At 43.8% G+C, this 26,457-nt stretch overlaps 1 protein-coding gene across 1 annotated transcript in view; it reads left to right on the top strand.

Annotated features, from left to right (window-relative positions):
- The window catches only part of PIWIL4 (piwi like RNA-mediated gene silencing 4), a 323,109-nt gene that overhangs the window by 18,211 nt on the left and 278,441 nt on the right, over positions 1-26,457 (top strand). Inside the window, exon 3 of the mRNA XM_040422480.1 lies at positions 23,451-23,576. Coding sequence (XP_040278414.1) covers positions 23,451-23,576 — 126 coding nt within the window. The remainder of the gene's footprint in view (positions 1-23,450; positions 23,577-26,457) is intronic.

The raw sequence follows: 26,457 nt of genomic DNA, 5'->3' as shown, positions 1-26,457 counted from the left end.
GAGTCTATATGGGGTGATCAGGGGCTAATAAGGGGTTAATAAGTGACGGGGGGGGGGTGTAGTGTAGTGTAGTGGTGCTTGGTGGGACTTTACTGAGCTACCTGTGTCCTCTGGTGGTCGATCCAAACAAAGGGGACCACCAGAGGACCAGGTAGCAGGTATCTTAGACGCTGTTATCAAAACAGCGTCTAATATACCTGTTAGGGGTTAAAAAAAACACATCTCCAGCCTGCCAGCGAACGATCGCCGCTGGCAGGCTGGAGATCCACTCTCTTACCTTCCGTTCCTGTGAGCGCGCGCGCCTGTGTGCGCGCGTTCACAGGAAATCTCGCGTCTCGCGAGAGGACGCACCGGCGCGTCCACCCAGAAGAGCAGGGCCGCCGCAAAGACGCAATCCTGCGTACGGCGGTCCTGAGGTGGTTAATGTGACCTATAAACTGTACCACTCAATTGAAAAACAAACTGAAATCTTTTTGGTGGAGGGAAGAAAACAAAACAAAAATAATGTGGTTGCATAATTATGCACACCCTCTTATAACTGGGGATGTAGCTGTGTTCAGAATTAAGCAATCACATTCACAATCATGTTAAATAGGAGTCAGCATACACCGGCCATCATTTAAAATGATTAACCCCAAATAAAGTTCAGCTGCTCTAGTTGGTCTTTCCTGAAATTTTCTTAGTCACATCCGATAGCAAAAGCCATGGTCCACAGAGAGCTTCCAAAGCATCAGAGGGATCTCATTGTTAGAAGGTATCAGTCAGGAGAAAGGTACAAAAGAATTTCCAAGGCATTAGATCTACCATGGAACACAGTGAAGACCGTCATCATCAAGTGGAGAAAATATGGCACAACAGTGACATTACCAAGAACTGGACGTCCCTCAAAAATTGATGAAAAGACGAGAAGAAAACTGGTCTGGGAGGCGACCAAGAGGCCTACAGCAACATTAAAGGAGCTGCAGGAATATCTGGCAAGTACTGGCTGTGTGGTACATTTGACAACAATCTCCTGTATTCTTCATATGTCTGGGCTATGGGGTAGAGTGGCAAGACGAAAGCCTTTTCTTACGAAGAAAAACATCCAAGCCAGGCTACATTATGCAAAAACACATCTGAAGTCTCCCAAAAGCATGTGGGAAAAGGTGTTATGGTCTGATGAAACCAAGGTTGAACTTTTTGGCCATAATTCCAAAAGATATGTTTGGCCCAAAAACAACACTGCACATCACCAAGAGAACACCATCCCCACAGTGAAGCATGGTGATGGCAGCATCATCCCAAGGGGCTGTTTTTCTTCAGCTGGAATGAAGGAGGGAATTATGAACAGTTCCAAATACCAGTCAATATTGGCACAAAACCTTCAGGCTTCTGCTAGAAAGCTGAACATGAAGAGGAACTTCATCTTTCAGCATGACAACGACCCAAAGCATACATCCAAATCAACAAAGTAATGGCTTCACCAGAAGAAGATTAAAGTTTTGGAATGGCTCAGCCAGAGCCCAGACCTGAATCTGATTGTAAATCTGTGGGGTGATCTGAAGAGGGCTGTGCACAGGAGATGCCTTCGCAATCTGACAGATTTGGAGAGTTTTTGCAAAGAAGAGTGGGCAAATCTTGCCAAGTCAAAATGTGCCATGCTGATAGACTCATACCCAAAAAGACTGAGTGCTGTATTAAAATCAAAAGGTGCTTCAACAAAGTATTAGTTTAAGGGTGTGCACACTTATGCAACCATATTATTTTATTTTTATATTTTTTCTTCCCTCTACCTAAAAGATTTCAGTTTGTTTTTCAATTGAGTTGTACAGTTTATAGGTCACATTAAAGGTGGAAAAAGTTCTGAAATGATTTATCTTTGTCTCATATTTTTACATCACAGAAACCTGACATTTTAACAGGGGTGTGTAGACTTTTTATATCCACTGTATGTTTGGTGTGTGGTAGAGGTCTCCTTTTTATGGATAGGTGTGGACGACCATTAGACTTCTAATTCTCCCACTATTTATGCCATGGTCACCTCTGTGAAGAGTCAGTGTCCGTGCACCGGACGTGCCTGGTCTGTTATATCTCTGGCTGTTATTTCATCACACTAATATTTTGCTCCAAAATTTTGGCGTACGCCATTAAAGAAGCACTCCAGGATTATTTCCCTTGCCTATACAGTGCAGGATAGGCCATTATTAAAGAATAAGATGGAGACTCTTGTGTATGCTTTGTGTATACCTCTTTTATTTGATGAGCATATGTGGGTTGGCAGCCATCCCATCAGATATGGTTTTCCTAATAAATCCTATATTTCCCATCGTGCCTCGCTTTCCAGAGACAGAGGGTGTGGAGTATCACCACACAGCAGCCATGACAGATCAGTGAAACAGGGCTGCTGTCTTCTCACACTGTGATACAGCTTGAGCAGAACTGTCCTCTCAGCCCTGTCATCTCCTTCTCCCCTGTCAGCTCTTACATGCATGGAGACCACTCTGAAGCTATATCTCATAGAGCTACACTGGAGAGTCAGCACACCCAGATAGTACAGGCAGCCAGTGTGAGTCAGGAGGTTTATATAACTGCAGCTAATCACTGTATACACTTACCTACTATATATCTGCTCTCCTGAGGAATACAGGGAGACCAGTGTGAAGCTACATCTCATAGAAATACACTGGAGAGTCAGCACACACAGATGGTACAGTCAGGCGGAGGTTTATATAACTGCAGCTAAACACTGTATACAGTCATCCTCTATCTGCACTTATGGTCCTTTAGATAGGGGATACATTATATCGGCAGCAGAATACAGAGAAAGGGTACATTCACACGACCGTATTTTTGGCTCTGCATCCGTTCCGCAATTTTGCGGACCGGGTGCGGACCCATTCATTTCAATGGGGCCGCAAAAGATGCGGACAGCACACAATGTGCTGTCCGCATCCGTAGATCCGTTCCGCGGCCCCGCAAAAAAGATAGAGCATGTCCTATTCTTGTCCGCAATCGCGAACAAGAATAGGCATTTCTATCATGGGGCCGGCTACATTCACACGGCCGGTATCCGTGGTTTGCGGATCCGCAATTTGCGGACCGCAAAACACATACGGTCGTGTGAATGTACCCAAATACAGAGGAAAATGGAGGGAGGGGCCTGAGAGCTGCTAGGAGGGATTTGATTGGTGATGTAGTTCACAGGAAGTCAGCCACAGGGGAGAGACTGACCCATGTGTTTTGGGTCACTAGACCCTCCCAATTCAATGTCCTCTACGAGGACTGATCACCGATGACTCTCTCCGGTTACGGTACTGTTCCTGCTCTTAGTGTCAGCAGTGTGATTTAACAGGGGACTGCTCTCTCATCTCCGATGCAATAAGTTTGTAGTTTTGAGTTATATATTGGAGCTGTCAAGATCCTCACTCCTAGACGGATGGCGGCTGTGTTTTTTGATGTTCCTATGTCATTTGGAAGTGGAATCAGCACATAAAATACCGGGCGGTTTGCACCTTAATAAAAGGCGAATGCGCTTTATTTAGCATGCAGTACAGTATGTAAAGGAGCAAGAAGTAGTGATATTGAAGTGCCAAATACAAAGCACACCGTACACAGGGACGAGAACAAAGCCGTAGCAGCTGTATTTGGGAGTTTGGAAACCTTTCATGTCTACGTGTCAGTCATCGGATGAAGAGTGAGCGGGATCACGCAGCGACGAGCGCCCTTTCTATACTCTGCCATGACAGGACCGCAGGAGGCTGTTTGATAAGAATACAGCACATCTGCTATTAACAATTAGGGAAAACATCAGCTCCTGAGCGATCTGTTCAGGTGGGTTTTATGCATTTACCGCGGCGTAAAGGATTGGATTTGTCAGCTGTCAGAAGTCGGCGCCTTTCCAACCTAATCTAAAGAGAAATTATATAAAAGCAAACACCCGTGAATGTAAAAGAACGCGTTGTATTCCTTACTGGGAAAGTTATGCAGCTCTATAGGAGTGGGGCATATGATATTACCTATGTAGGCAGATTTAGGTATCGGGGTCTGCAATAACTACTGGTAAATGGGTCCTGTAAGGGTACGTCCACTCTGGACAGATATGCTGCTGGTTTGCATTCTGCATAAGAAATTTGGAGTGTAAAATGGCCTGGGGTGAGGATTTTAAATTCGCAGTGTGCCAATTTATGGTGCAGAGGGGGAAATCTGCTGCAATTTACCCCCAGGGGTAAGACCACACAAAGACATCCACTGCGAATCGACAGCAAATTCCACCAGTGTTACCTACGGATTTTGCTGTTTATTCATCACAGATTTCACCTCTGCCACATTGAAGGTAAAACCACACGGCACCGTTTTGGGGCGCGACCATTCTGCAGTCTGCCAGTTAGGCCGCCGCTGCCTCTTATTCCAGTAATGAAGACTGCACTGTATAGCTGGTCTGCATAGTTAATGGCCATATTGAAGGTACTGGCCATTAACAATGCCAACTGATTATACAGTGCAGTCTTCATAATTTTATTTTTTTATTATTATTATTTTTTTAGATCTTTATTATTATTTAGACAATTATAAACATAAAAATTATTGATTATTTTTACATTATAAACACAATATGTATACAATTTACTATTACCCACCCCATTCCCCCCCCCCGTGCCTGTTGCTCCCCTTCCAGGGGTGGAGAATAAAAAAAAACCTCCTCCTTAACTCCCCCACCCTCCGCTATCCCCCCCAAATTCCATCCTGCCCCAGACATCTCTCAGTTCTCGATCATTTCAACCATTCCTGCCACAGTGTGGTACATCTCGATTTTTTCTTTTATCGATACCAAATGGAATCTCTCCCTGACGATCTGAGATTCTGGCAAGGCTCTCCCATTCACACACTACTACCCCAATGTCCAATAATACATTTCCCGGCATAAAATAAGAGTTTAGTTGCTATTTCTCGATGATTTAAGTTGTCTATCACCGTCCATTACCCCAAGAATACATTTTTTTACAGCCAAAATCTTGGGATTTATAGAATTTCATCAGATCTTTAGGGGAGTAATATAGTCGAGGTAGTATGTTGAATTGGGTAACCCTATGGGAGAAGTTATGTGAAACCCCATTTTTTGCCTTCTCCCAGAACTGGACTGTTGCCATTTATACAATAGACGGTTGACTGCTTTCTTTTCTGTCCTCTGATATAACAAAACTTGATATATCCTTGATATTGGCTTCTTACCCACAGTTAGATTAGATACATTGACTATAGACTGTGGAGGGGTAGATATGTGTGTTCCCTTTCCTAACGACGCCCGCAGGGCTTCTTTCAGTTGTAAATAAAAGAAAGTCAAATCTCTGCTTCCAATTCCACAGATGTTTAGAAGATCTGAATATGCGACTATATCGACCTCCTTCCGTACCTGTCCCAATTTGTAAATACCATTTTTCCACCAGACCTCTTGTTGAATTAACTTTAGTTCTCTGAGATAAGTGTTGTCCCACAGTAGAGTGTCCGCATGTACTCCAAGATGGGGCAGTCTTTATTAGTTAAAAAAGGGATTCTGTCACCTGGATTTTGCCTAAAGAGCTGCGGACATGGACTGCTAGATCGCTGCTAGCACATCTGCAATATTTAGGCAAAAAAAGATTGTATATATATATATGTAAATGAGGCAAGTAAGGAGCCCAAGGGGCTGTTACTAATGTTTCTGGAGCCCAGCACCGCCCCACATTCTCCGAATCTCCTCCTTGCTCCCCGAGGTCACCAAGTTAGAGCGGCGTAATCTCGCGCATGCGCGGCATGTCAGTGCCGGCATAGTGTTCCTTCTCTGTGCTGGCATCAGCCTCAGGGAACAAACTGCGCACGCGCTAGCTGCGAGATTACGGCGTGCTAGCGGCGATCTAGCAGCGCAAGTCCGCAGCTCTATAGGCAAAATCCAGGTGACAGAATCCCACAAAAAATATTCTACCTGGACCTGAATACTTTTGTAATTGCATGTAATTTTGTATAGCCAGTGAGTTATTCACTGAAATGTATCCGTATAGCGCCACCTGCTGTTTGTTCTTTTTCTTATTTCTTTGTCCTGCTCACTGAGATGGCCGCACATGCTCAGTTTCACCCTGCGGAGCTGTGATAGGGAAAGTGCTGCAGTAGAAAAGACATTCCCCTTGAGCTGCAGCAGAAAGGGCACTCCCTTTGAGCTGCCAGCTTGACATAAATCTAGCAGAGCAATGAATGGGGAGATCTCTGGACCCATGTGAGCTACAGGGCTGGTTCTAGCTTTGTTAGAAAGAGATTGTCATGTCCTATATGATGTCTGAGTTTCATTTTTAACATTACTCCTGGAATAACCCCTTTAAATAGGAAGCAGCTGCGGCCTAATTGGTTGCGCTGTACTTGACTGCAGCACAGTCACATTACAAATGCCCTGTGCCATGTGGTCGTACCCTGACAGTGGCAAAAATGTGAGAAGAAAGTCCTCAAAAGAATGGACATGATACAGATAGAAAATCCACAGCATGCGTATTTCTCTGCAGTCAAAATCTCCGCTGCTTGTGGATTAGATTTGTAAGTTTTATCCACTTGTACTGTGATTTTCCTACAGATTTTACCTGGAGATGTGCAGGTAAAATATCTCACGTATCCTCCACCTGTGAATTTACCCCGATGGAGTCATTGGCTGTCATTCAGCTTTCCCACAAATGGATATGGCTAAATAATTTTTATTAAAAGGGTATTCCCATCACAGACATTGTCTTATAGGTGCAGGTCCCACCTCTGGGTTTCCCGGGGTCTGGCCACCGCCATGCGCTCTCCCCACACAAGTAAAGGGGAGCGCACCGAGCTTGCGCGACCGCCGCTCCTATAGAAATGAATGGAGGGCAGCTGCGCATGAGCAGTGCGCCCTTCACCACCTTTCCCCGCTCCGTTCTCGGTGTAGACCCGCACCTATCAGACAATGGGAGCATATCCTAGCGATATGCCCCCATTGTCTGAGATGGGAATACCCTTTAAGGGGGAAATTCTCACTTTTGATCAATCATTTACAGTATCTGAGTCTTAAAGGGAACCTGTCACCGTGAAAATACAATGTAAGCTGCAGGCAGCATGTTACAGAGCAGGAGGAGCTGGGCAGATTGATAAATTGTTTTATAGGAAAATATTCATAACTTGTAATTTATTTACTTAAATTCCTGCTCATTTTGAATGTTAAATTCCAGGTGGCGGAGCTATCAGTGACTGACAGACTTCTCCCCATCACTGTGTATACAGAGATAGCTGTCAATCACTGATAAGACCGCCTAGCATTAGGGCCATTTTCATTGAACATTGCATGTGGGCTCGATCTCTTAACCACTTCCCGCCCACTCATTGACTATAAACGTTCTGGGCGGTCGCGTTTATCTCTGATTGGGCGTTTCTGAACGGCCTTTCACAGATGGCAGCTGCACGCTGATCGTGCAGCTGTCGAGCGGGGGACCTGCTGTCAGTGTGACAGCAGGGCACCCCAGAGAGGAGGCAGGGACTGTTCCTGGGGGTCCCTGCCTTCTAGATCGCTGTATACAACGTGCTGAACGAGCGCTGTGTATACAGCTGAGGAAGCGATCTGCTGCTTCCTGTCCCGGCCGTCATGTGAACGCTGGGGGAGCGCAGGAGCTGTCGGGTCTTCCACAGACCTTGGTCAGCCCTGCACTGAGGCTGTACAGTATAGTATAATGCTGTACAGCCTCTCCTGGTGGTGTATTTACCCTGTAACTGGGGCTACTATGTCACCTCCAGTTATAGGAGAAATCAATAGTTAAAAAAAACAAAACTGTTAAATGTCCCCAGAAGTCTTGTAAAATAAAAAATAAAAATATATAAAAATAAAGTGTTTTGAAAAAAAAAAAAAGTTTCACATTTAAAAAAAAAAAATCCCCCCCCCAATTTTTTTTTTTAAAATAGATGAAAAAAAATTAAATAGACATATTTGGTGTCGCCGCGTCCGCAATGACCGGCTCTATAATAATATCATATAATCTACCCCATCAGGTGAATGCCGTAAAAAAAAAAAAAATAATTGCGCCAAAACAGATTTTTTAGTTAGCTCACCTCCCAAAAAACATAGTGTTAATCAATCAAAAAGTACCCCAAAATGGTAGCAAAAAAAGTCACCTCGTCCCGCAAAAAACAAGCCCTCACACAAGACTATAGCCAGAAAAATGAAAAAATAAATATATGGCTGTTAGAAAATGGCAACATAAAAACATGATTTTTTTTCTAAAAATGTGTAAAACGTAAAAATGAAAACAAAACTAGACATATTTGGTATCGTTGCGTCCGTAATGACCGGATCTATAAAAATATCTACCCCATCGAGTGAACAGTGTAAAAAAAAAAAAAATATAGAAAAATTACACCAAACTGCTTTTTTTGTGACTTCACCTTCCAAAAAATTAGATAAGAAGCAACCAGAATACCAAATGGACCCCAAAATGGTGGCAATAAAAACTACAGCTTATCCCACACAAAATAAGCCCTTATGCAGCTCATTCAACAAAAAATCGCTCTTGACAGAAAAATGTTAGAAAATCCAGCTGCCGCTCCTTCCCTTTACGACCACAATTGGGGCGTTACTCAAACAGCCGATCGGTAGAGGTCCTGGGTGTCGGACCACCACCGATCAGATACTGATGACCTATCCAGAGTGTGTTGATTTTTTTTTTTATTAATGCCTTTTTACCCTATACAGATCTCTAGAGAAAGTGACATTACACTAAAATTACAGCTAAAATTAAACCCCCCATGGCTTACATCTACATACTGTATAAAGGTCAATAAAAGACAAAAAAAGGGCATTTAAAAAATACAAATTTGTGGGTTCAGCTTTTAAAGGTAGCATTTGAAGTTTACAAAGGCCTTAATAAAATCTCTAAAAAGGAGATAAAATTATCAAAAATACAAAACAAATAGCAGGTGGCAAAAGAGAGCAAAACAAATCCCAAAAAATTCTTTAAATATATAAATTAGGGTTGTTGCAGGTATCGAAATTTCGATACCCAATCAATAATTTTGTCCCGGTATTGATACGATACCGGGATTTCCATTTTTTAGATACTGGCCTGCTGGCAGTCTAGTATCTCTGAACATGTTCCCTCAGCAGCACAGGGGAGAAGGAAGTAGTCTCTCCCTCCCCCTGTGCTGCTGCTGCCGCTGCCATTAATGGGGAGAGAGGGGCGGAGGAGGGGAGAGAGGGGCGGAGGAGGGGCGGGCGCACTGCGCCACCAATGATAGTACTTTTCATAGGTCCGGACTTTGTTAAGCAGCAGGCTACATAGAGGAATAATAGTAAGTGCTGGGACATCCCTGGGCGCCGCTCTATGTAGCCTGCTGCTTATCAAAGTCCGAAAATCATTAAAGGTCCTCTTTAACTTTTAATACAGGAGGCGGGTGCTGGCAGCAGAATCGCATAGCCGACATCCTGCCTCTGACAGGGAGCTGTGATCAGCGGCAGTTAACCCCTCAGGTGCTGCTGCCGCTGATCTGCTGCCAGTACCCGCCTCCTGTTTTAAGGGTTAATTATCATTGGTGGCAGTGGCCACAGGGTCCCCTCCTCCTCATTGGTGGCAGCTTCTGATCGGAGCCCCAGCTGTGTAATCCTGGCAGCTCCGATCAGTTACCATGGCAGCCAGGACGCTACTGAAGCCTTGGCTGCCATGGTAATCTCTCTGCTGCTGTGTGCACAGAGCACAGAGCAGCAGGGAGAGTGTGAAGTCCTATTCACCCTAATAGAGCTCTATTAGGGTGAATAGGACAAGGGATTAGAAGATCCCAGGATAGTTATTAAATAAACTGTAAAAAAAAAAACACACCAAAATATTAAGTATAAATCACCCCCTTTCCCAATTTTACATATAAATATATAAACAATAAATAAATAAACATCGCCACGTCCGAAATCTGCGTGAGTCGGCATTTTTTAAAATGCGGAATGCACGTGGCTTTTTTGTTTTATTTTTTTTGCGTGGTATCGAGTATCGCAATACTTTTTTATGGTATCGAAACCGATACAAAATTTGGGTATCGCAACAACTCTAATATAAATGCTAAAAAAACTAGGTATGAGCAGGTAGGAACCCTAAATTTTAGTAAAAGGGGGTTAGTGACTGAAGATAAGGAAAAGGCAGAGTTACTAAATGTTTTTTTTTTTTTATGCAAAAGAAGAGAAAGGAGCTGATATCTGTGGTGCTGGGGCTGTTAGTACATCCAGTGATATACTCAATTGGCTAAATGTAGAAATGGTCCAAGAGAAGGTAAATAAGGTAAATGTGAACAAAGCTCCGGGTCCAGATGGATTACACCCAAGAGTACTTAAAGAGCTCAGATCAGTCATTGCTGTGCTCCTGTTTAGAATTTTTAAAGATTCTCTAGAGACTGGTACAGTGCCAAGTGATTAGCGCAAGGCAAACGTGGTGCCCATATTCAAAAAAGGATCAAGGTCCTCCACAGGTAATTATAGACCAGTTAGTTTAACTTCTGTTGTGAGAAAAATGTTTGAAGGACTCTTAAGGGACTATATACAGGAGTACATGACTGTAAATAATATCATAAGTGATAACCAGCATGGGTTTACCAAGGACAGAAGTTGTCAGACTAACCTGATTTGTTTTTATGAGGAGGTGAGTAGTAGCCTGGACAGAGGGGTGGCTGTGGATGTAGTGTTTCTGGATTTTGCAAAGGCTTTTTAAAACTGTCCCTCATACACGCGTATTACAATTAAAGTAAGGTCGATTGGCTTGGAAAGTATAGTTTGTAATTGGATTGAAAACTGGCTGAAGGACCGTGTCCAGAGAGTTGTGGTCAATGATTCCTATTCAGAATGGTCCCGGGTTACAAGTGGTGACCCCAAGGTTCAGTGCTGGCCCTTTATTATTTAATTTATTTATTAATGATATTGAGGACAGGATAAATAGCACCATATCTATTTTTGCAGATGACACTAAGCTGGGTAGTACTGTACAGTCTATGGAAGATGTCCATAAACTAAGAGCTGACTTGAACATTCTGAGTGATTGGGCATCAACTTGGCAAATGAGGCTCAATGTGGACAAATGTAAAGTTCTGCATCTTGGTAGTAATAATCTCTGTGCTTCATATGTCCTAGGTGATGTAACACTGGGAGAGTCACTTATAGAGAAGGATTTGGGTGTCCTTGTGGATGGTAGATTAAATAACAGCATACAATGTCAATCAGCTGCTTCTAAGGCCACCAGGATATTGGGTCATGCGTTAAACGAGGCATGGACTCGCGGGGCAGGGATGTGATATTACCACTTTACAAAGCGCTGGTGCGGCCTCATCTGGAATATGCAGTTCAGTTCTGGGCACCAGTCAATAGAAAGGATGCCCTGGAGATGAAAAAAGTACAGAGGAGAGCGACTAAACTGATAAGGGGATGGAGGGTCTTAGTTATGAAGAAAGATTAAAATAATAGAATTTATTTAGTCTTGAGAAGAGACGTCTAAGGGGGGACATGATTAACCTGTACAAATATATAAATGGGCCATACAAAAAATACGGAGAAAAACTGTTCCATGTCAGATGCCCTCAAAAGACAAGGGGGCACTGCCTCCGACTGGAGAAGAAAAAGTTCAGTCTCCAGAAGCATCAAAACTTCTTCACTGTTAGGCTTCTTTCACACTAGCGTTTACGTTTTCCGGTATTTAGATCCGTCATAGGGGCTCAATACCAGAAAATAACGCTTCAGTTTTTCCCCTATTCATTGTCAATGTTGACAAAACTGAACTGGACAGAACGGAGTGTTCCAAAATGCATTCTGTTCCGTTTAGTTGTGTTCCCAGACCGGAGAGCAAACCGCAACATGTTGTAGTTTACTTTCCGTCCTGGGATGCGGAGCAAGACGGATCCATCATGACCCCAATACAAGTCAATGGGGACGGATCCGTTTTCTCTGACACAATCTGATACAATGGAGTTCATGACGGATCCGTCTTGGCTATGTTACAGGTAATACAACCGGATCCGTTCATAACGGATGCAGATGGTTGTATTATCAGTAACTGAAGCGTTTTTGATGAACCTTGCCGGATCCAGCAAAAACGCTATTGTGAAAGTAGCCTAATGACTGTGAATCCGTGGAATAGACTTTCTCAGGACGTGGTCACAGCAGTAGTAGTGGACATTAATGCTTATGAAAACGTGTAGAAATCTGAGTCTCACTTCCTTCTGGGATTCGCGTCCCCACCTATCCCTTGGTTGAACTTGATGGACGTTTGTCTTTTTTTTAACCGTATTAACTATGTAACAAGGGGACAAATACTTTCCATTAGACATCCAAAAAATGCCATTGAAAAAAATGCCAGGTGGTAAAAACATAAAAAACATGATATGGGCCAAGACAGAAAATGCTACATGTTTTGAGGCTTTTTTTTTTTTTTTTTTTTTAACCCCCTCCATTAACAAAAGTATATAAGAAAAAACCCTAAAGAGATATTCCCATCACAGAGATGTGCCATAAAGTGTCTGAGATGTGGCTCCCGCCTATGGGACCTACACCTATCACCAGAACAGGTGTCCCTCCGACCACCCATTCCCACTGGTGCTGCGGCTGCAGTGAATTGAGCAGTGGCCACGCATGCTCGGCTCTCTCATTGACCTCTGTGGGAACTTCGAGAACCTCTGAGCGCACTTGCCCAACTGTTCTAGAAATTGCTATAGGCATGTATATATATATATGCAGCCACCTCTCCATTCACTTCGACTGAAGCACCGGTTAGAATAGGGGGTGGGAGATAGCGCTTCTGGAGATAGGTGCGGGTTCCATGTCTGTAATGAGAACACCCCTTTAACCTCTCCTAGATGTCCCCAATGATGTCCATATTTCCTAATACTGCTATGTTTTAGAGGTGATGACCATCAAAAAATAAAAAAATTCTCATAATAATATGTGTTCACACTGCACAGAGGACCGTTTTTGGAAGCAGCTGAGACTCGTCCTGCTAAATGTTGGAGGATATGCTGTCGGATATGTGTTTATTAGCAGGATCTCTATTGAATTTCGTTGATGATGAACTTGATGACTGGAGACGTTAATCCCTAGACAATGACTCGCCCGCTTACTCGTACATTCTCCCTCCAACACCAAACAAGTAACACTATGTGTCGGTGCCAAGTGACACAACACTCGGTATCTGAGCATTTTCTTTCTTTCTGTGCCACGCTCCAGATATACTCGTAGAATAATGACTACAGAGGATTAAAATTCTATACCTGGCGCCAAACCCAACAAGAAGGAAAAAACCCAGACAGAAAATATAACTCTTTCATCTAAGAATCTCAAGACGAGCAAAATACCCCATAAATATAGATGATGTTTATTATCATGAAGAATGTTTGAGAATAAAATTGATTTTACCTTCCGAGGGACACTATATCATACTACATCATCCACGGAACGGGGACATAAATATCTGCAGGCAAACTTCTACTTTGCGGCGTACTTTCATCCTTGACGTACTTGCCCTTTTGTTATAACTGAGGGCAACTTCTAAAACTTAACCTTTATTCTACATAAATAGGATAAAATATTTAGTCCGAACAGGATCCTGATAATCGTAGTACGGAAAAAGAAACAAAGCTGTCAATACAATGGACGGTCAGAGGACTCGGGACAAAATGGTGCAGCCAAGGACAGAAAGTATAAAGTAAATCCGTCCCTGTTTTCACCCATAGACAACTGCTCAGCCCGGAGATGCTCTTCAACAGTAAGTGCACTCTGTCCAAGTTCCTAGGCTATAAACTCATAGGATGACCCAGAGACTGTAAATATAGTGTACAGTAGCAAGAGTAGGGACAATCTTGTGTAGATCAAAGCAAAAATGATAAAAAAAAATAGCTGTCCCTATTCTTGCCCTTGTGAAAACTGCTCAGCCCGGAGATGCACCTTGATGGTAGGTGCACTCCGTCCACGTTCCTAGACTGACCTGTCCTTATAAAGCCCTGTCACTTTCTGACACAGGTGATATGGCTATTTGGGATATTGTTTGCTGTGTCAGAAAGTGATAGGGCTTTATAAGGACAGGTCAGTCTAGGAAAGCCGTATTTGGATTCAGTGCTACCAAACATACAGGAGTATACAGCACTACATACCTATTAGATCCTGCGTTGTCTCTTCCTCATCTCCATTCGATCCAGGCCACCACGACGACTTCTTTCAGCCACATTTTGACATCGTAGGTTCCACACTTTTCTATCTTCCTGCCCCTCCTGGTGCCTCAACATTGTTATCCTGCTGCTACCGACAATAGTATGCTTGCTGTACTCCCCAATGCCTGTAAACACTATGGTGCAGGAATAATAGTGTCACACAGATAGACCCCCCCCCCATAGTAACAGTACTCCCCAAAGTCTCAGCAATATTAGTAATTCTCTCCTAGAGTGCCCTCATTGGTACTAGTGCCCCCAGGTAGTGATAATGCTCCCCAAGAGTGCCACATTAGTAGTAGCGCCCAATAATAATAATGTCCCCACAAACCCCTACTAGTAATAATATCCCGTAGTACCCCAGTAGAAATAAGACCCCCTATTGTGTCCACAGTAGTAATACGGCTCCTCTGTAAGGTACCCATTTAGCTCCCAGTAGTAACAAGTCAGATCTATAATGCACCCCTGTAGTGCTCCTAGTAGAAATAAGGCCATATAGTATATACAGTATTTATAATGCCCCCTGTAGTGCCCCTAATAGTTATAATGCCCACTATAGTTCCCAAAGTATAGTGCTTCCATCCATTAGTTATAATACTCCCTATTAGAGCCTGCTATATTTATAATGCTCCCTGTAGTGTTCCCAGTAGTTATTTGCCCACCTGTAGCCCCCTAGTATTTCTAATACCCTCTGTGGTGCCTCCAGTAGTTCTAATTCCCCAGTGTAGTACCCTCAGTAGTGAAAATGCTCCCTGACATTACAATGTCCCACATAGTGCTTCCAGTAGTTATAATAACCCCCGGTAGTACCCCTAGTAGTTATAATGGCCCCCTGTAGTGTCCCCTATTATTCACAAAGCGCCCTGCAGTGCCCCACTATAGTTATAATAAGTTATAATACTCCTCTGCAGTACCCCCTGTAGTTATAGTGCCCCCTGTAGTGCCCTCAGTGAAAAATAAATACTTGACTGCAGGCCACAACCCTCTTCTGGCCTGCGGCCTGAGTTGTCTGTGTGTAGACAGGCACCATGACATCACTGTGACCTCCCCTGTCACTGCATTATGGCCACCTTCGCTGTTCTACTGCCTCATAGGGTTCTGACCTAGTAGCCTGTGAGAGTGAATGGCAGGGACGGGAGCCACAGGTTTCTATGCCCCACTGTCAACCAATGCCCCATCAGAGACGGCTTAGCTGCCACCTGAGGAAAGATACTCGCCTTGCCTCATGGCAGATACGTCCATGGTTTCCATGGTCAGTTTTTTCCCACTTTATTCATGTTCGGTAGCGATCATTTCTCAGCAGTCATTTTATCATCCGAGGCAAGATTACAGCAACAGGTAGCATCTATATATAGATAACAAGATCTAGCCATGACTGTAGGTGACTTCGCAGCTCACCTCATTCCCATCCCTGCACAATGACCTCTGCATAGGTCACAGAGCATGCCCACAGCACTCTCCCATAGCAGTCATTGAGTCATCTCCAGCCTAAAGGTTCATATTGTCCATGTGGTTGCTGTAAAGCAGATCTCTGTATGCTCTACACAGGAACTCACCACAAAATCCTCCGCTGTTCCACTATCAGCTGTTAACACTGCAGATGTGATCTGTGTCTCCGAAATCCTGTGAGGCTGAATGAGGGGGGTCTAACTCCTGGCACCCCCGCCGATTAGCTGTTTGAGGCAGCCAGAGCACTCCGGTGAGCGCCACAGCCTCCTTGCAGCTTACCAAGAGAGAAAAAATTATCTGAGATTAGGAATATCCACGGCACTCCAGTTAGGGTATATGCAATTATTTCTAATGGTCATTGTACATTGGATAGCGGCTGTTCTTGGTAATGCAGCTCAGGCCTATTCACTTGAAGGCGGCTGAGCTGCACCTAGGCCATGTGACTGAAAAGCGTGACATCACATGACCCAAGAAGAGACCTAGGCGCTCACGGAGGACTGCGGCCTCTGCGTAAAAGTGATCTGCGTGGGTCCCAGTGTCAGGACCCCTGCATATTCATGTTGCTTTAAATGTTTGGCACTGGGAGGCAAGAAGAAGCAAGGCATTTATGGCCGCCGTCATGATATACTGTGGCTCTTTTTAAGGGACACTGTGGCTATGATGATCCCGTAAGAACCACTATTATGGGCACGCTGTGGCAGTCAGTGGGCACTTTAAGTGCTTCTGTTTTGGGGGTACAGTAGCTGAAACTGTTGTGGGCATGCTGTGGCAGTTAGGGGGAACATTAGATACTGTTTTGGAGGCACTGTTGTGGGCATGCTGCGAAGGTCAGTAAAAAACATATAGCTATAGGTTGTGCAGTGTTTTGTCCTAAGGAAAAGTTATCCATAGGAAAAAGCAGACAACCCCTTTAAGAAGATAGGTGAGGGCCATTTTACAGATTTTACGTTAGGTCCGAGGAGTTATGCTTCTGTCTATACCTACATTTTTCTCGTTTTATAGGCATTTTTATGAGTTTTATCCTGATGTGCTGTCGTATAATGTAGGGACACACAGATTTCTAATGCAGATTTATAGGTCGCTGTATTTTGAGGACTTACAATTGGTTAAGTTTGACTTCATCTCTAGTTTGTATAGTTTGTATTGAGGGACGTTTTTTCACTAGTTTATATCTCATCCTTCTTCAGGTGCCCAAGGAAAACCGGTGTCTAGAAAGGGAAATTGCGTCCCCCGTTGCCATATTATTGTATTTATTTCAAGAGACTTGTCTCCGCTTTAATGCATCCATTCATCTCTTTACAGCGGCTTCTCCCCGGGTCACCGTTTTCCCTCATCCAGAGGGCTTTTATACTCTTCAGGAGGACTTCAGCGGCCATAAATAAGTGCCTTCAGGGAAGGGGTCGGGGGCTCGGCATAGATGCTCTTCACTGATTAATATTGCCCTGAGTGATAATGCAGTTCTCAGACGGGAACAGACAATGTTCTCCGGGTCTGCGATTTCACCTTTTTCTTTTTTTATATTGTTTATTTTGTCTGAGCGAAATCTCTCTCCAGATGGTTCACTCGTATTCTGTGTCCATTACCAGTCCAGGGATGAGCTCGGAACAGACAGAAGCGAAATGAAGTAGCGTTCATATGTCCAATTGTTTCCTTCATGGCCGGTCAATTTCCAAGGAGAGGAATGAAAAACCTCTCGTTTCTCTCACTGCACCTCTGCTAAAGGGACGGAAAAGAAAATGAACTTGTACTGTAGGACTATCATATACAGGTGAAACTCGAAAAATTAGAATATCGTGCAAAGTTCATTTATTTCAGTAATGCAACTTAAAAGGTGAAACTAATACATATATATATATAATATTTCAAACCTTTATTTGTTATAATTTGGATGATTATGGCTTACCGCTTATGAAACCCCAAAGTCACAATCTCAGGTCCCCTTTGCTCAGGTGTTATGGATTAATTCGAGTCTGACACTTTGAGCCTAGAATATTGAACTATTTAAACAAAATTCTAATTTTAAGCGGCATTAATGCAATTCCTTTTAATTTGCATTACTGAAATAAATGGACTTTTGCACAATATTCAAATTTTTCAAGTTTCACCTGTATTATGACCGGAATACACACCCCTCCAATAGTCCTGCTGAGCTGCATTTAGGATTTGTTTAAAAATGATTCATAAAAAAATGTATCCTTAAAAAGTTATAGCCCCCGTTCTTTCTTTGTGCACAGCCACAGTGAGGAGCGCTGTAATTGGAGCGGCGATCAAGCATGCACACTGCCATGCTATTAAATGTTTTTGGAGCTAATGGTATAACCTTGGCCGCTGTACTTGGCCGTTTCCATCAGTCCCATACTCTTTGAATAGAATGGCAGAGAGCATGTGCGACCACGGTTCCAGTCAAACTCCTCCTCTTCATGGTCGTGCAGTAATGAGGAACAGGGACTAGGACATTGGGAGCTGCATTACAGGGGACAGCATGGTGGGTCAGTGACCCTCCTATACCTGACAAGGACACACAGGGGCAGATTTACTAATCCCAATGATGGAGTAATGTAGACCGGCCGTCTAGACCCGCACCAGGTTTTTCACAGGGGCTCAGAGTGGATGATAAATTTGGTGCAGAGAAAGGGATGTTTGTCACACTTAATACCAATTAGGACGGGTTCTCACCAGCGGAATTCCGTTATAATGTTCCGTTATAACAGAATTTTAGGACGGGATGCATAACGGAAAAAAAACTTATACTGTATGTGCCCCATGAAATATATCAGGACTGAGCAAATCGGAAAGCCTCTTAAAGGGTTCTGTTTGCATTTCATCCTAATATTCCATTATATTGTGTTATAACGGAATTCCTAATGCTGGTGAGAACCCGCCCTTGGTTCGCCTCGTTTAAAACAAAATTTTACTCCATGACTGTGGCACAATTTCTGCTCAAAAGGGTGCATTTCAAGCCACACCCTCAAGCTGTTGTCTCACTTCAGTAAATCGCATTTATCATGTAGAGAAAATTAAAGGCTATGTACATCTTTGGGGGAATTATTTTTTATTATTATTGCATTGTACTCATTTTGAGCTAAAAATCATGTTTTCAATCAGTCTTTATTACAAAATATGGAGCCCTTTTCTCTGTACATAGCTGAGATGTGAAAATAAGAAAAAGGAGTTTCGGCACTGGATGGTTATTCTGAGACACTTAGCCAATATATTTTGATCAAAACACATCTGTGCCCGCCTACCAAGCGCCAAGGTGGTCTCAGGTCAGGCGGGTCCTACGCTAAACTTACCTAAGCCATTAGGCTTCTATGTTAAGGAGTGCAGACGCCGCACATATGGTGTGCTGCTCCTAGTCACCTCCATGTGCATCAAGCAACCGATGGGAGGAGGAGCCAGCACACCCATATGTACCACCTAATCAAGGCGCTCTATTGGATAGGAAGGGCAAAAGTGCAGAGGAATGCTACTCCCAAGATAAAATAGGTGCGCATTCACACTTGAAGGTGCCACTCCCTCAAGCAAATACTACATAGACAAAAAAATCACAGAAAAAGATAAAAACATCCTGCACGGTATGATAAATAAATGTGCGGATGTCCCTGGCCATATTCATGAAAAAAATCACAGAAATAAGGTAATAATGCACTTAATGAAATAGATGCAAGCATTATATATGGACAAAGTCCTCACTCTGATGTGATAAAATCTGAGACACTTAGCCAATATATTTTGATCAAAACACATCTGAGCCCGCCTACCAAGCGCCAAGGTGGTCTCAGGTCAGGCGGGTCCTATGCTAAACCTACCTAAGCCATTGGGCTTCTATATTCAGTAGTGCAGACCCCGCAAGTGTCTCCGATTTTATCACATCAGAGTGAGGACTTTGTCCATATACTGTATAATGCTTTTATCTATTTCAGTGCATTATTACCCTATTTCTGTGATTTTTTTCATGAATATGGCCAGGCACATCCGCACATTTATTTATCATACCGTGCAGGATGTTTTTATCTTAGTTTTTTCTGTGATTTTTTTGTGGATGGTTATTCGTTGCGTTGTCATGACTAAGAACATTGTAGTTCGAAACATGTCAACCTAACTGGAGGTGGCGGGAGGTGATGTCCATAATATGTAGGGCTGCAACGATTAATCGACTTTATCGATAATATTCGATAACGGGATTCGTTGTCGGCGAATCCAGTTATCAAATAATCGCCGGTTCGTTGCTATGCGGGCGGTTTACTTTAAATCAGCGCATCTTTATTTTACCTTACAATGAAGCTCCAGTAACAGGCAGAGCCGACGGCGGCGTAACGTCACTTACTCACGTGACGCGCCTGCTCCGCCTCCTTCATTCATAAAGTGGGCGGAGCAGGTGCGTCACGTGAGTGAGTGACGTTACGCCGCTGCCCGCTCTGCCTGTTACCTGAGCTTCATTGTAAGGTAATAAAGATGCGTGAGTAAAAGTTACTGCCGGAATAGTCTGCTGTGAGCAGCGGGGCCGGGGCTGTTATGGGGAGGGGGATCTGTGGATGGCACTGCTATTGGGAGGGGGATCTATGTATGGCACTGTTATGGGGAGGGGGATCTGTGGATGGCACTGTTATGGGGAAGGGGATCTGTGCACTGCTATGGGGAGGGGGATCTGTGCACTGGTATGGGGAGGGGGATCTGTACACTGTTATGGGGAGGGGGATCTGTGGATGACACATATAGCATAAGATGCTATATAGTGTCATCTATAGATCCCCCCATAACAGTGTCATCCACAGATCCCTCTCGCCATAACAGTGCCATCCACAGATCCCCTCCATAACAGTGCCATCCACAGATCCCCTCCATAACAGTGCCATCCACAGATCCCCTCCATAACAGTGCCATCCACAGATCCCCTCCATAACAGTGCCATTCACAGATCCCCTCCATAACAGTGCCATTCACAGATCCCCCATAACAGTGCCATCCACAGATCCTCCATAATAGTGTCATCCACAGATCCCCCCCATAACAGCGCCATCCATAGATCCCCACCATAACAGCGCCATCCACAGATCCCCCATAATAGTGTCATCCACAGATCCCGTCCAAAACAGTGCCATCCACAGATCCCGTCCAAAACAGTGCCATCCACAGATCCCCTCCATAACAGTGCCATCCACAGATCCCCTTCATAACAGTGCCATCCACAGATCCCCTCCATAACAGTGCCATCCACAGATCCCCCATAATAGTGTCATCCACAGATCCCCTCCAAAACAGTGCCATCCACAGATCCCCTCCATAACAGTGTCATCCACAGATCCCCTCCATAACAGTGCCATCCACAGATCCCCTCCATAATAGTGTCATCCACAGATCCCCTCCAAAACAGTGCCATCCACAGATCCCCTCCATAACAGTGCCATCCACAGATCCCCTCCATAACAGTGCCATCCAGAGATCCCCCATAACAGCGCCATGCACAGATCCCCCCATAACAGCGCCATGCACAGATCCCCCCCATAACAGCGCCATCCACAGATCCCCCATAATAGTGTCATCCACAGATCCCCCATAACAGTGCCATCCACAATTTGTTTTAATATGGCCTTTGAACATAATTTTTCAAGTAAAATCATATAAACCTCTTTGTTTTGTAATTTTGGTGTTTTTTCCAGATTAATTGATTAATCGATGAAATTATCGACAACTAATCGATTATTCAAATAATCGTTAGCTGCAGCCCTAATCATATGTAACCTAAATGTGAAATGGAGAATAAAGACAACGCAACGAATAACCATCCAGTGCTGAAACTCCTTTTTCTGATTTTCCCATATGGAGAGCTAGCCTTGTCTCGTCTTGTGCACGGAGGACAGTAGGTGAGCTGGACTTATTTCACATAGCTGAGATGCTCTAGAAGCAGCCTCTGGATTTTCTCTCTTTTCCATCAGTCAGGGAGCTGATGGGCTCCTTATCTCTGCTCTCTGACATTATACACACTTATTATAGCTCAGTTCTTATCTTACTGATAGGAATGTGGCTTAAATATGTTTATGACCTCTCAGTAGTTTAGAGATAAGAGTATTAGCTGACAGCACTAAGTGAAAGTACCAAGTCACACAGCTAGAAAAACAGTTAACTCTTTGTGACAGAATGGTTCAATATTTTTAATAAAGGCCAGTTGAAAAAATGATTTTAAGCCAAAAATGAATAAAATGCAGTCATAAACAAAAATTGCCTCTGAAGGTGTACATAGCCTTTAACACAAGACACTTACTAATGTATTGGGATTGTCCATATTGCCTCCTTTGTTGGCTGGATTTGTTTTTCTATCAAATTATACACTGTTTCCATGGGTTATGGGCTGGCTATGGAAGCTGCTTCGCATGTGTGCCTAAGCGCACTCCCACATTCCCAGCCACCAGAGAGACCGGCACTTTTTCCCATAGTGTGCAAGCACGACCACCACTGCTAAATTACGGGGTGGTCGTAACAATGGAAACGAGCAGTGTATAATGTGATGGAAAAATGAATCCAGCCAGCAAAGGAGGCAATATGGACAATCACAATACATTAGTAAGTGCCTTGTATTAACCTTTTCTACATGAGAAATGCCATTTTCTGAAGTGAAACAGCCCTTTCTCAGGCTAGATGCAGATAATTTCGCTAAACCTAGATGCGGTAAAGTGCTTTATATTTTGGTGTCTTTTATGACAAAAACTCAGTGGACTCATAATAGTAGATGTCAGCCAATGTATGTAACGCACCCAGGCTGTGAATTATAGAGTGAATGTAAGGGCTTTGCTTTGGGTGTTTTTGCCCAGAATCTTAGGTTTCACAAGCTCTAGTTGCAGTATTTGGAAAGCAGCACTACTTTGAGGTCATGATGAGAAGTTTTTACTTTCTGGCTCTGTGTCTGTCATTTTTTTTAAATAAAATAAAGATGAATGATTTTCTGGATATAATCTTTTGAAGTTACTCCATGTATTCCACTTCCTCTCCTGGCTCTTAAACTTCCTCTTTGTTTAGACTTTTAGTACAGCAGACAGTCTTACTTAAAGGGGTTTTTTGAGACTTTTTTTTTTTACTGATGAACTATCCTCTGGATAGGTCATCAGTATCTGATCGGTGGGGGGCTGACAGCCAGCACCCCTGACGTTCAGCTGGTCGAGAAGGCAGCAGTGCTTGCAGTAGCTCCGTGGCCTTCTCGCAGCTTTTCCTAGGCCAAGTGACGACACGGTGCACCTCAGCCCTATAGAAGTGAATGGGGCTGAGCTGCGATACCAAGCACAGCCACATTACAATGTATGGCGCTGTGCTTGGTTTGCTGCGAGAAGGTTGCGGCGCTCACAGGAGCACCGTTGCCTTCTCAAACAGCTGATCAGCGGGGGTCCCGAATATCAGACCCCCAATGATCAGATTATGATGATCTATCCAGAGGATAGGTCATCAGTATTCAAATTTTGGAAAACTCTTTTAACTCCCTCAGTCAGACCGTCACTGCGACCAGAGAGACAACCCCTGGTAGTTAGAGCATCACACTGATAAGTGCAATTCTCTTCTGTGGACATCTTTATCTAGGCCTGTGGAGCTATCATGCTGTTATCCGAATTCTGCACCTACTGTTGCATTGAGGATTACCCTGCAGATACCATCTTTACACTCACAGTAGCAGTAAACTGACAAATGGATTATCTGAATATATAAGGATAAACTGAACAGCCAAAAATTCAATGAAATACTGATCTAGATATATAATATATATTTGTTGAATATTATTCCATGTAGCCCAATTAATCCCAGATATCAATCTCCTTTCTTCCTTTCCCTGTACATTGTTTTAGGTAAGTTGTCAGCTGGAGAAGGCCGATATGTAATTGCAGAGCGGGGACGGCGACTTTTACGCTGCATACAGGATTTGGGAATCACCACCAGACAGACCATGGCTCATGTTAAGGATCGTAAAACAGGTATCTGCTCACCCACATAATATAACGGTGTATCCCATATATAAGAAAGGTATAAACCCTTTAAAGAGAACTTCCCGTCATATTAAGTGGCAGCGTATCCCTTTACATCAGTTCTCACGGCGAGCTCCATTCACTTTAATAGGGCTATGCTGTGATTCCCTGCACAGTGCTTGCCTGGGGAAAAGCGAGTGACGCCGCTGTGCAGAAGAACAGCTGAATGGACCAAGGTTGCCACATTGGTGGGGGGTCCGAGAGGGCAGACCCCACTAATCGGAATGTTTTAGTCATATGCCGTAATACTTTTATCCTGTGGATCTGCACTTTCTTCGCACTTCTCTATAAGTGGCAGATTTGCTGCAGTAATTTCTGCGATAAACATACGGTAGATCCATTCATCTGTTTTTGGCAGCACCAGAAAATTCCTAAACAAATTTGCCATGTGTAAATAAGGCCCACTGGATTTACTATAATTCAGTTAAGTAACTGGCCCAAGTTATCATTCAGCTCTGCACCAGCCATTAGCTAACATTTTTTTTAAGTTTCTGGAGCTTGGAGTGCAGCAGATGTGTCTAATTTATTAAGAAGCATTTCAACGCTTCCTGGTCCTGCCTTGACACACAGGAAGTGGCCAGAAATGCCCACTCAGCCAATCACTGGTTGAGGCAGGTCTCTGCTGCGGCCAGTGATTGGGTGGGAGGGCATCACCCGCCACTTCCTGTGTGTTGAGGTGGGACCAGAAAGCAAAGACCGGCTAGGACCAGGTACTGTAAGCACTAGACGGACAGTCGAGGATCTTCTTTTTTTTTTACACTATTCTGCCCCTACTCTAAAAAGTATTACCCCAGCAGACAAGCCCTTCATGGGTGCCCGGGCATAATGGCACACAGTGGGTTAGGAAGCTGTGGCAGAGACAGACCAGCACTTAAAGGGGTTATCTAACCCCTGAAATGCCCATCCCATATGCCCATACACACAATGTACTTACCTCGCTCCCTTGCACCCCCTGTTTCATGGATGAAAACATCCTGCGTCGGGGGGGGAAGCCAATAGCAGGCGGTGACGAGGACGAGCCTTCCTAGTGTCACCTGCGATGCTAAGGAGGCTCATTCGCGTCACCGCCTGCTGTTGGCTGTCAGCGGCAGCCGTGCGGGCTCCAGGAGCGGGTTAGGTACATTGTGTGTGAGCGGCCCAGATATATGGAGGGGCATTTCAGGGGTTGGATAACCCCTTTAACTGCAGGATCACACTATACTCAGGGCTTGTTGGTAGTCTGTAGCCACAGAGACACAGCCCTTATTTTTATTTATTGAAGCCACAGTGCAAAAATTCTGTAAACTACTGTATGAAGTGAATCTTAAGCAGCAGCATTCATGTGATGTGCCGGGGGATTTATCATGTCAGATTTACATACAGAGGAGATTCGCAAATTCTTCATACCCTTTACCTTTCTCACATTGCGACATTGTCCTAATATGAAAAAATAAAAATGGGGGAATTTCTGTCATTCTTCTCTGCAGATCTTCTTGAGCTCTGTGAGGTTGGATGGGGACTGTGAGTGAACAGCCATTTTCAGGTCTCTCTAGAGATGTTTGAGCACTCAAGGACATTCACCAAGTTGTCCCTAAGCTACTCCTGTATTGTCTTGGCTGTGTGCTTAGGGTCATTGTCTTGCTGGAAGGTGAACCGTCGGCCCAGTCTGAGGTCCAGGGCTCTCTGGATGCGGTTTTCATTAAGAATATCTCTGTACTTTATCTCATTCAGCTTCTCATTCGCAACCCTGACCAGTCTCCTTGTCCCAGCCACTATAAAACAGCCCCACAGCATGATGCTGCCACCACCGTGCTTCACTGTAGGGATGGTATTGAGCAGTGCCTGGTTTCTTCCAGACATGATGCTTATAATTGTCTTTGTTTCATCAGACCAGAGAATCTTGTTTCTCACAGTCTGAGAGTCCTTTAGGTGCTTTGTAAAAACTTGAATGTGTCTTTTATTGAGGAGAGTCTTGTTACTGGCCACTGTGCCATTTAAGGCCAGATTGGTGGAGGATGCAGTGATGGTTGACCTTCTGAAAGTTTCTCCCATCTGCAGACAGGATCTTTGGAGCTCATTGGGTTCTTAGTCATCTCTCTTACCAAGGCCCTTCTCCCCCGATTACTTAGTTTGGTGGGGCGGCAAGCTGCAGGAAGAGTCCTGGTTGTTCCATATGTCTTCCATTTAAGAATTATGGAGGACTCTGTGCTCTTAGAATGGCTTTTGTCCCCTTCTCGAGATCTGTGCCTCCACACCATCGTGTCTCGGAGCTCTACACGCAGTTGTTTCCTCCTCATGGCTTGGTTTTTGCTCTGATATGCATGGCAGCTGTAAGACTTTATACGGACAGGGCTGTATCTTTCCAAATCATGTCCAATCAACTAAATTTACCACGGGTAGACTCCAGTCAAGGTGTAGAAACATCTCCAAGATGATCAAGAGAAATGGGAGGCCCCTGGAGCTAAGTGTCAAGTGTCATAGCAAAGGGTCTGAAACATGTCCGTGCAGAATTTAAGTTTTTCATTTTTTATAAACTTAATACATTTACAAACATTTCTAAAATCTGTGTTCACGTTCTTATTATGGGGTACCGAGGGCAGGATGATGGGGGAAAACATGATTTTTTTTTTATTGTATTGTAAGACAAGTAGCAATATAACAAAATGTGAAAAAGTGAAAGGGTTCTGAAGACTTTCTGAATGCATTGTATGTGTACCCATTGGGTTTAATTCCAGCAGATATGTAATATGTATTGCTGTGACATTTTTTGTTCAGGTTGCTGTGTAAAGTCTCCTCAGGTGGAGGCAGAACAGAGGTCTTAGTAATAATGTATGAAGTAGCACAATAAACA

Source organism: Bufo bufo, chromosome 3 (genome assembly GCF_905171765.1).
Source record: "Bufo bufo chromosome 3, aBufBuf1.1, whole genome shotgun sequence".
Classification (NCBI taxonomy): Eukaryota; Metazoa; Chordata; class Amphibia; order Anura; family Bufonidae; genus Bufo; species Bufo bufo.
The sequence above is the reverse complement of the archived record's forward strand: the minus strand, read 5'-3'. Positions and strand labels throughout refer to the sequence as shown.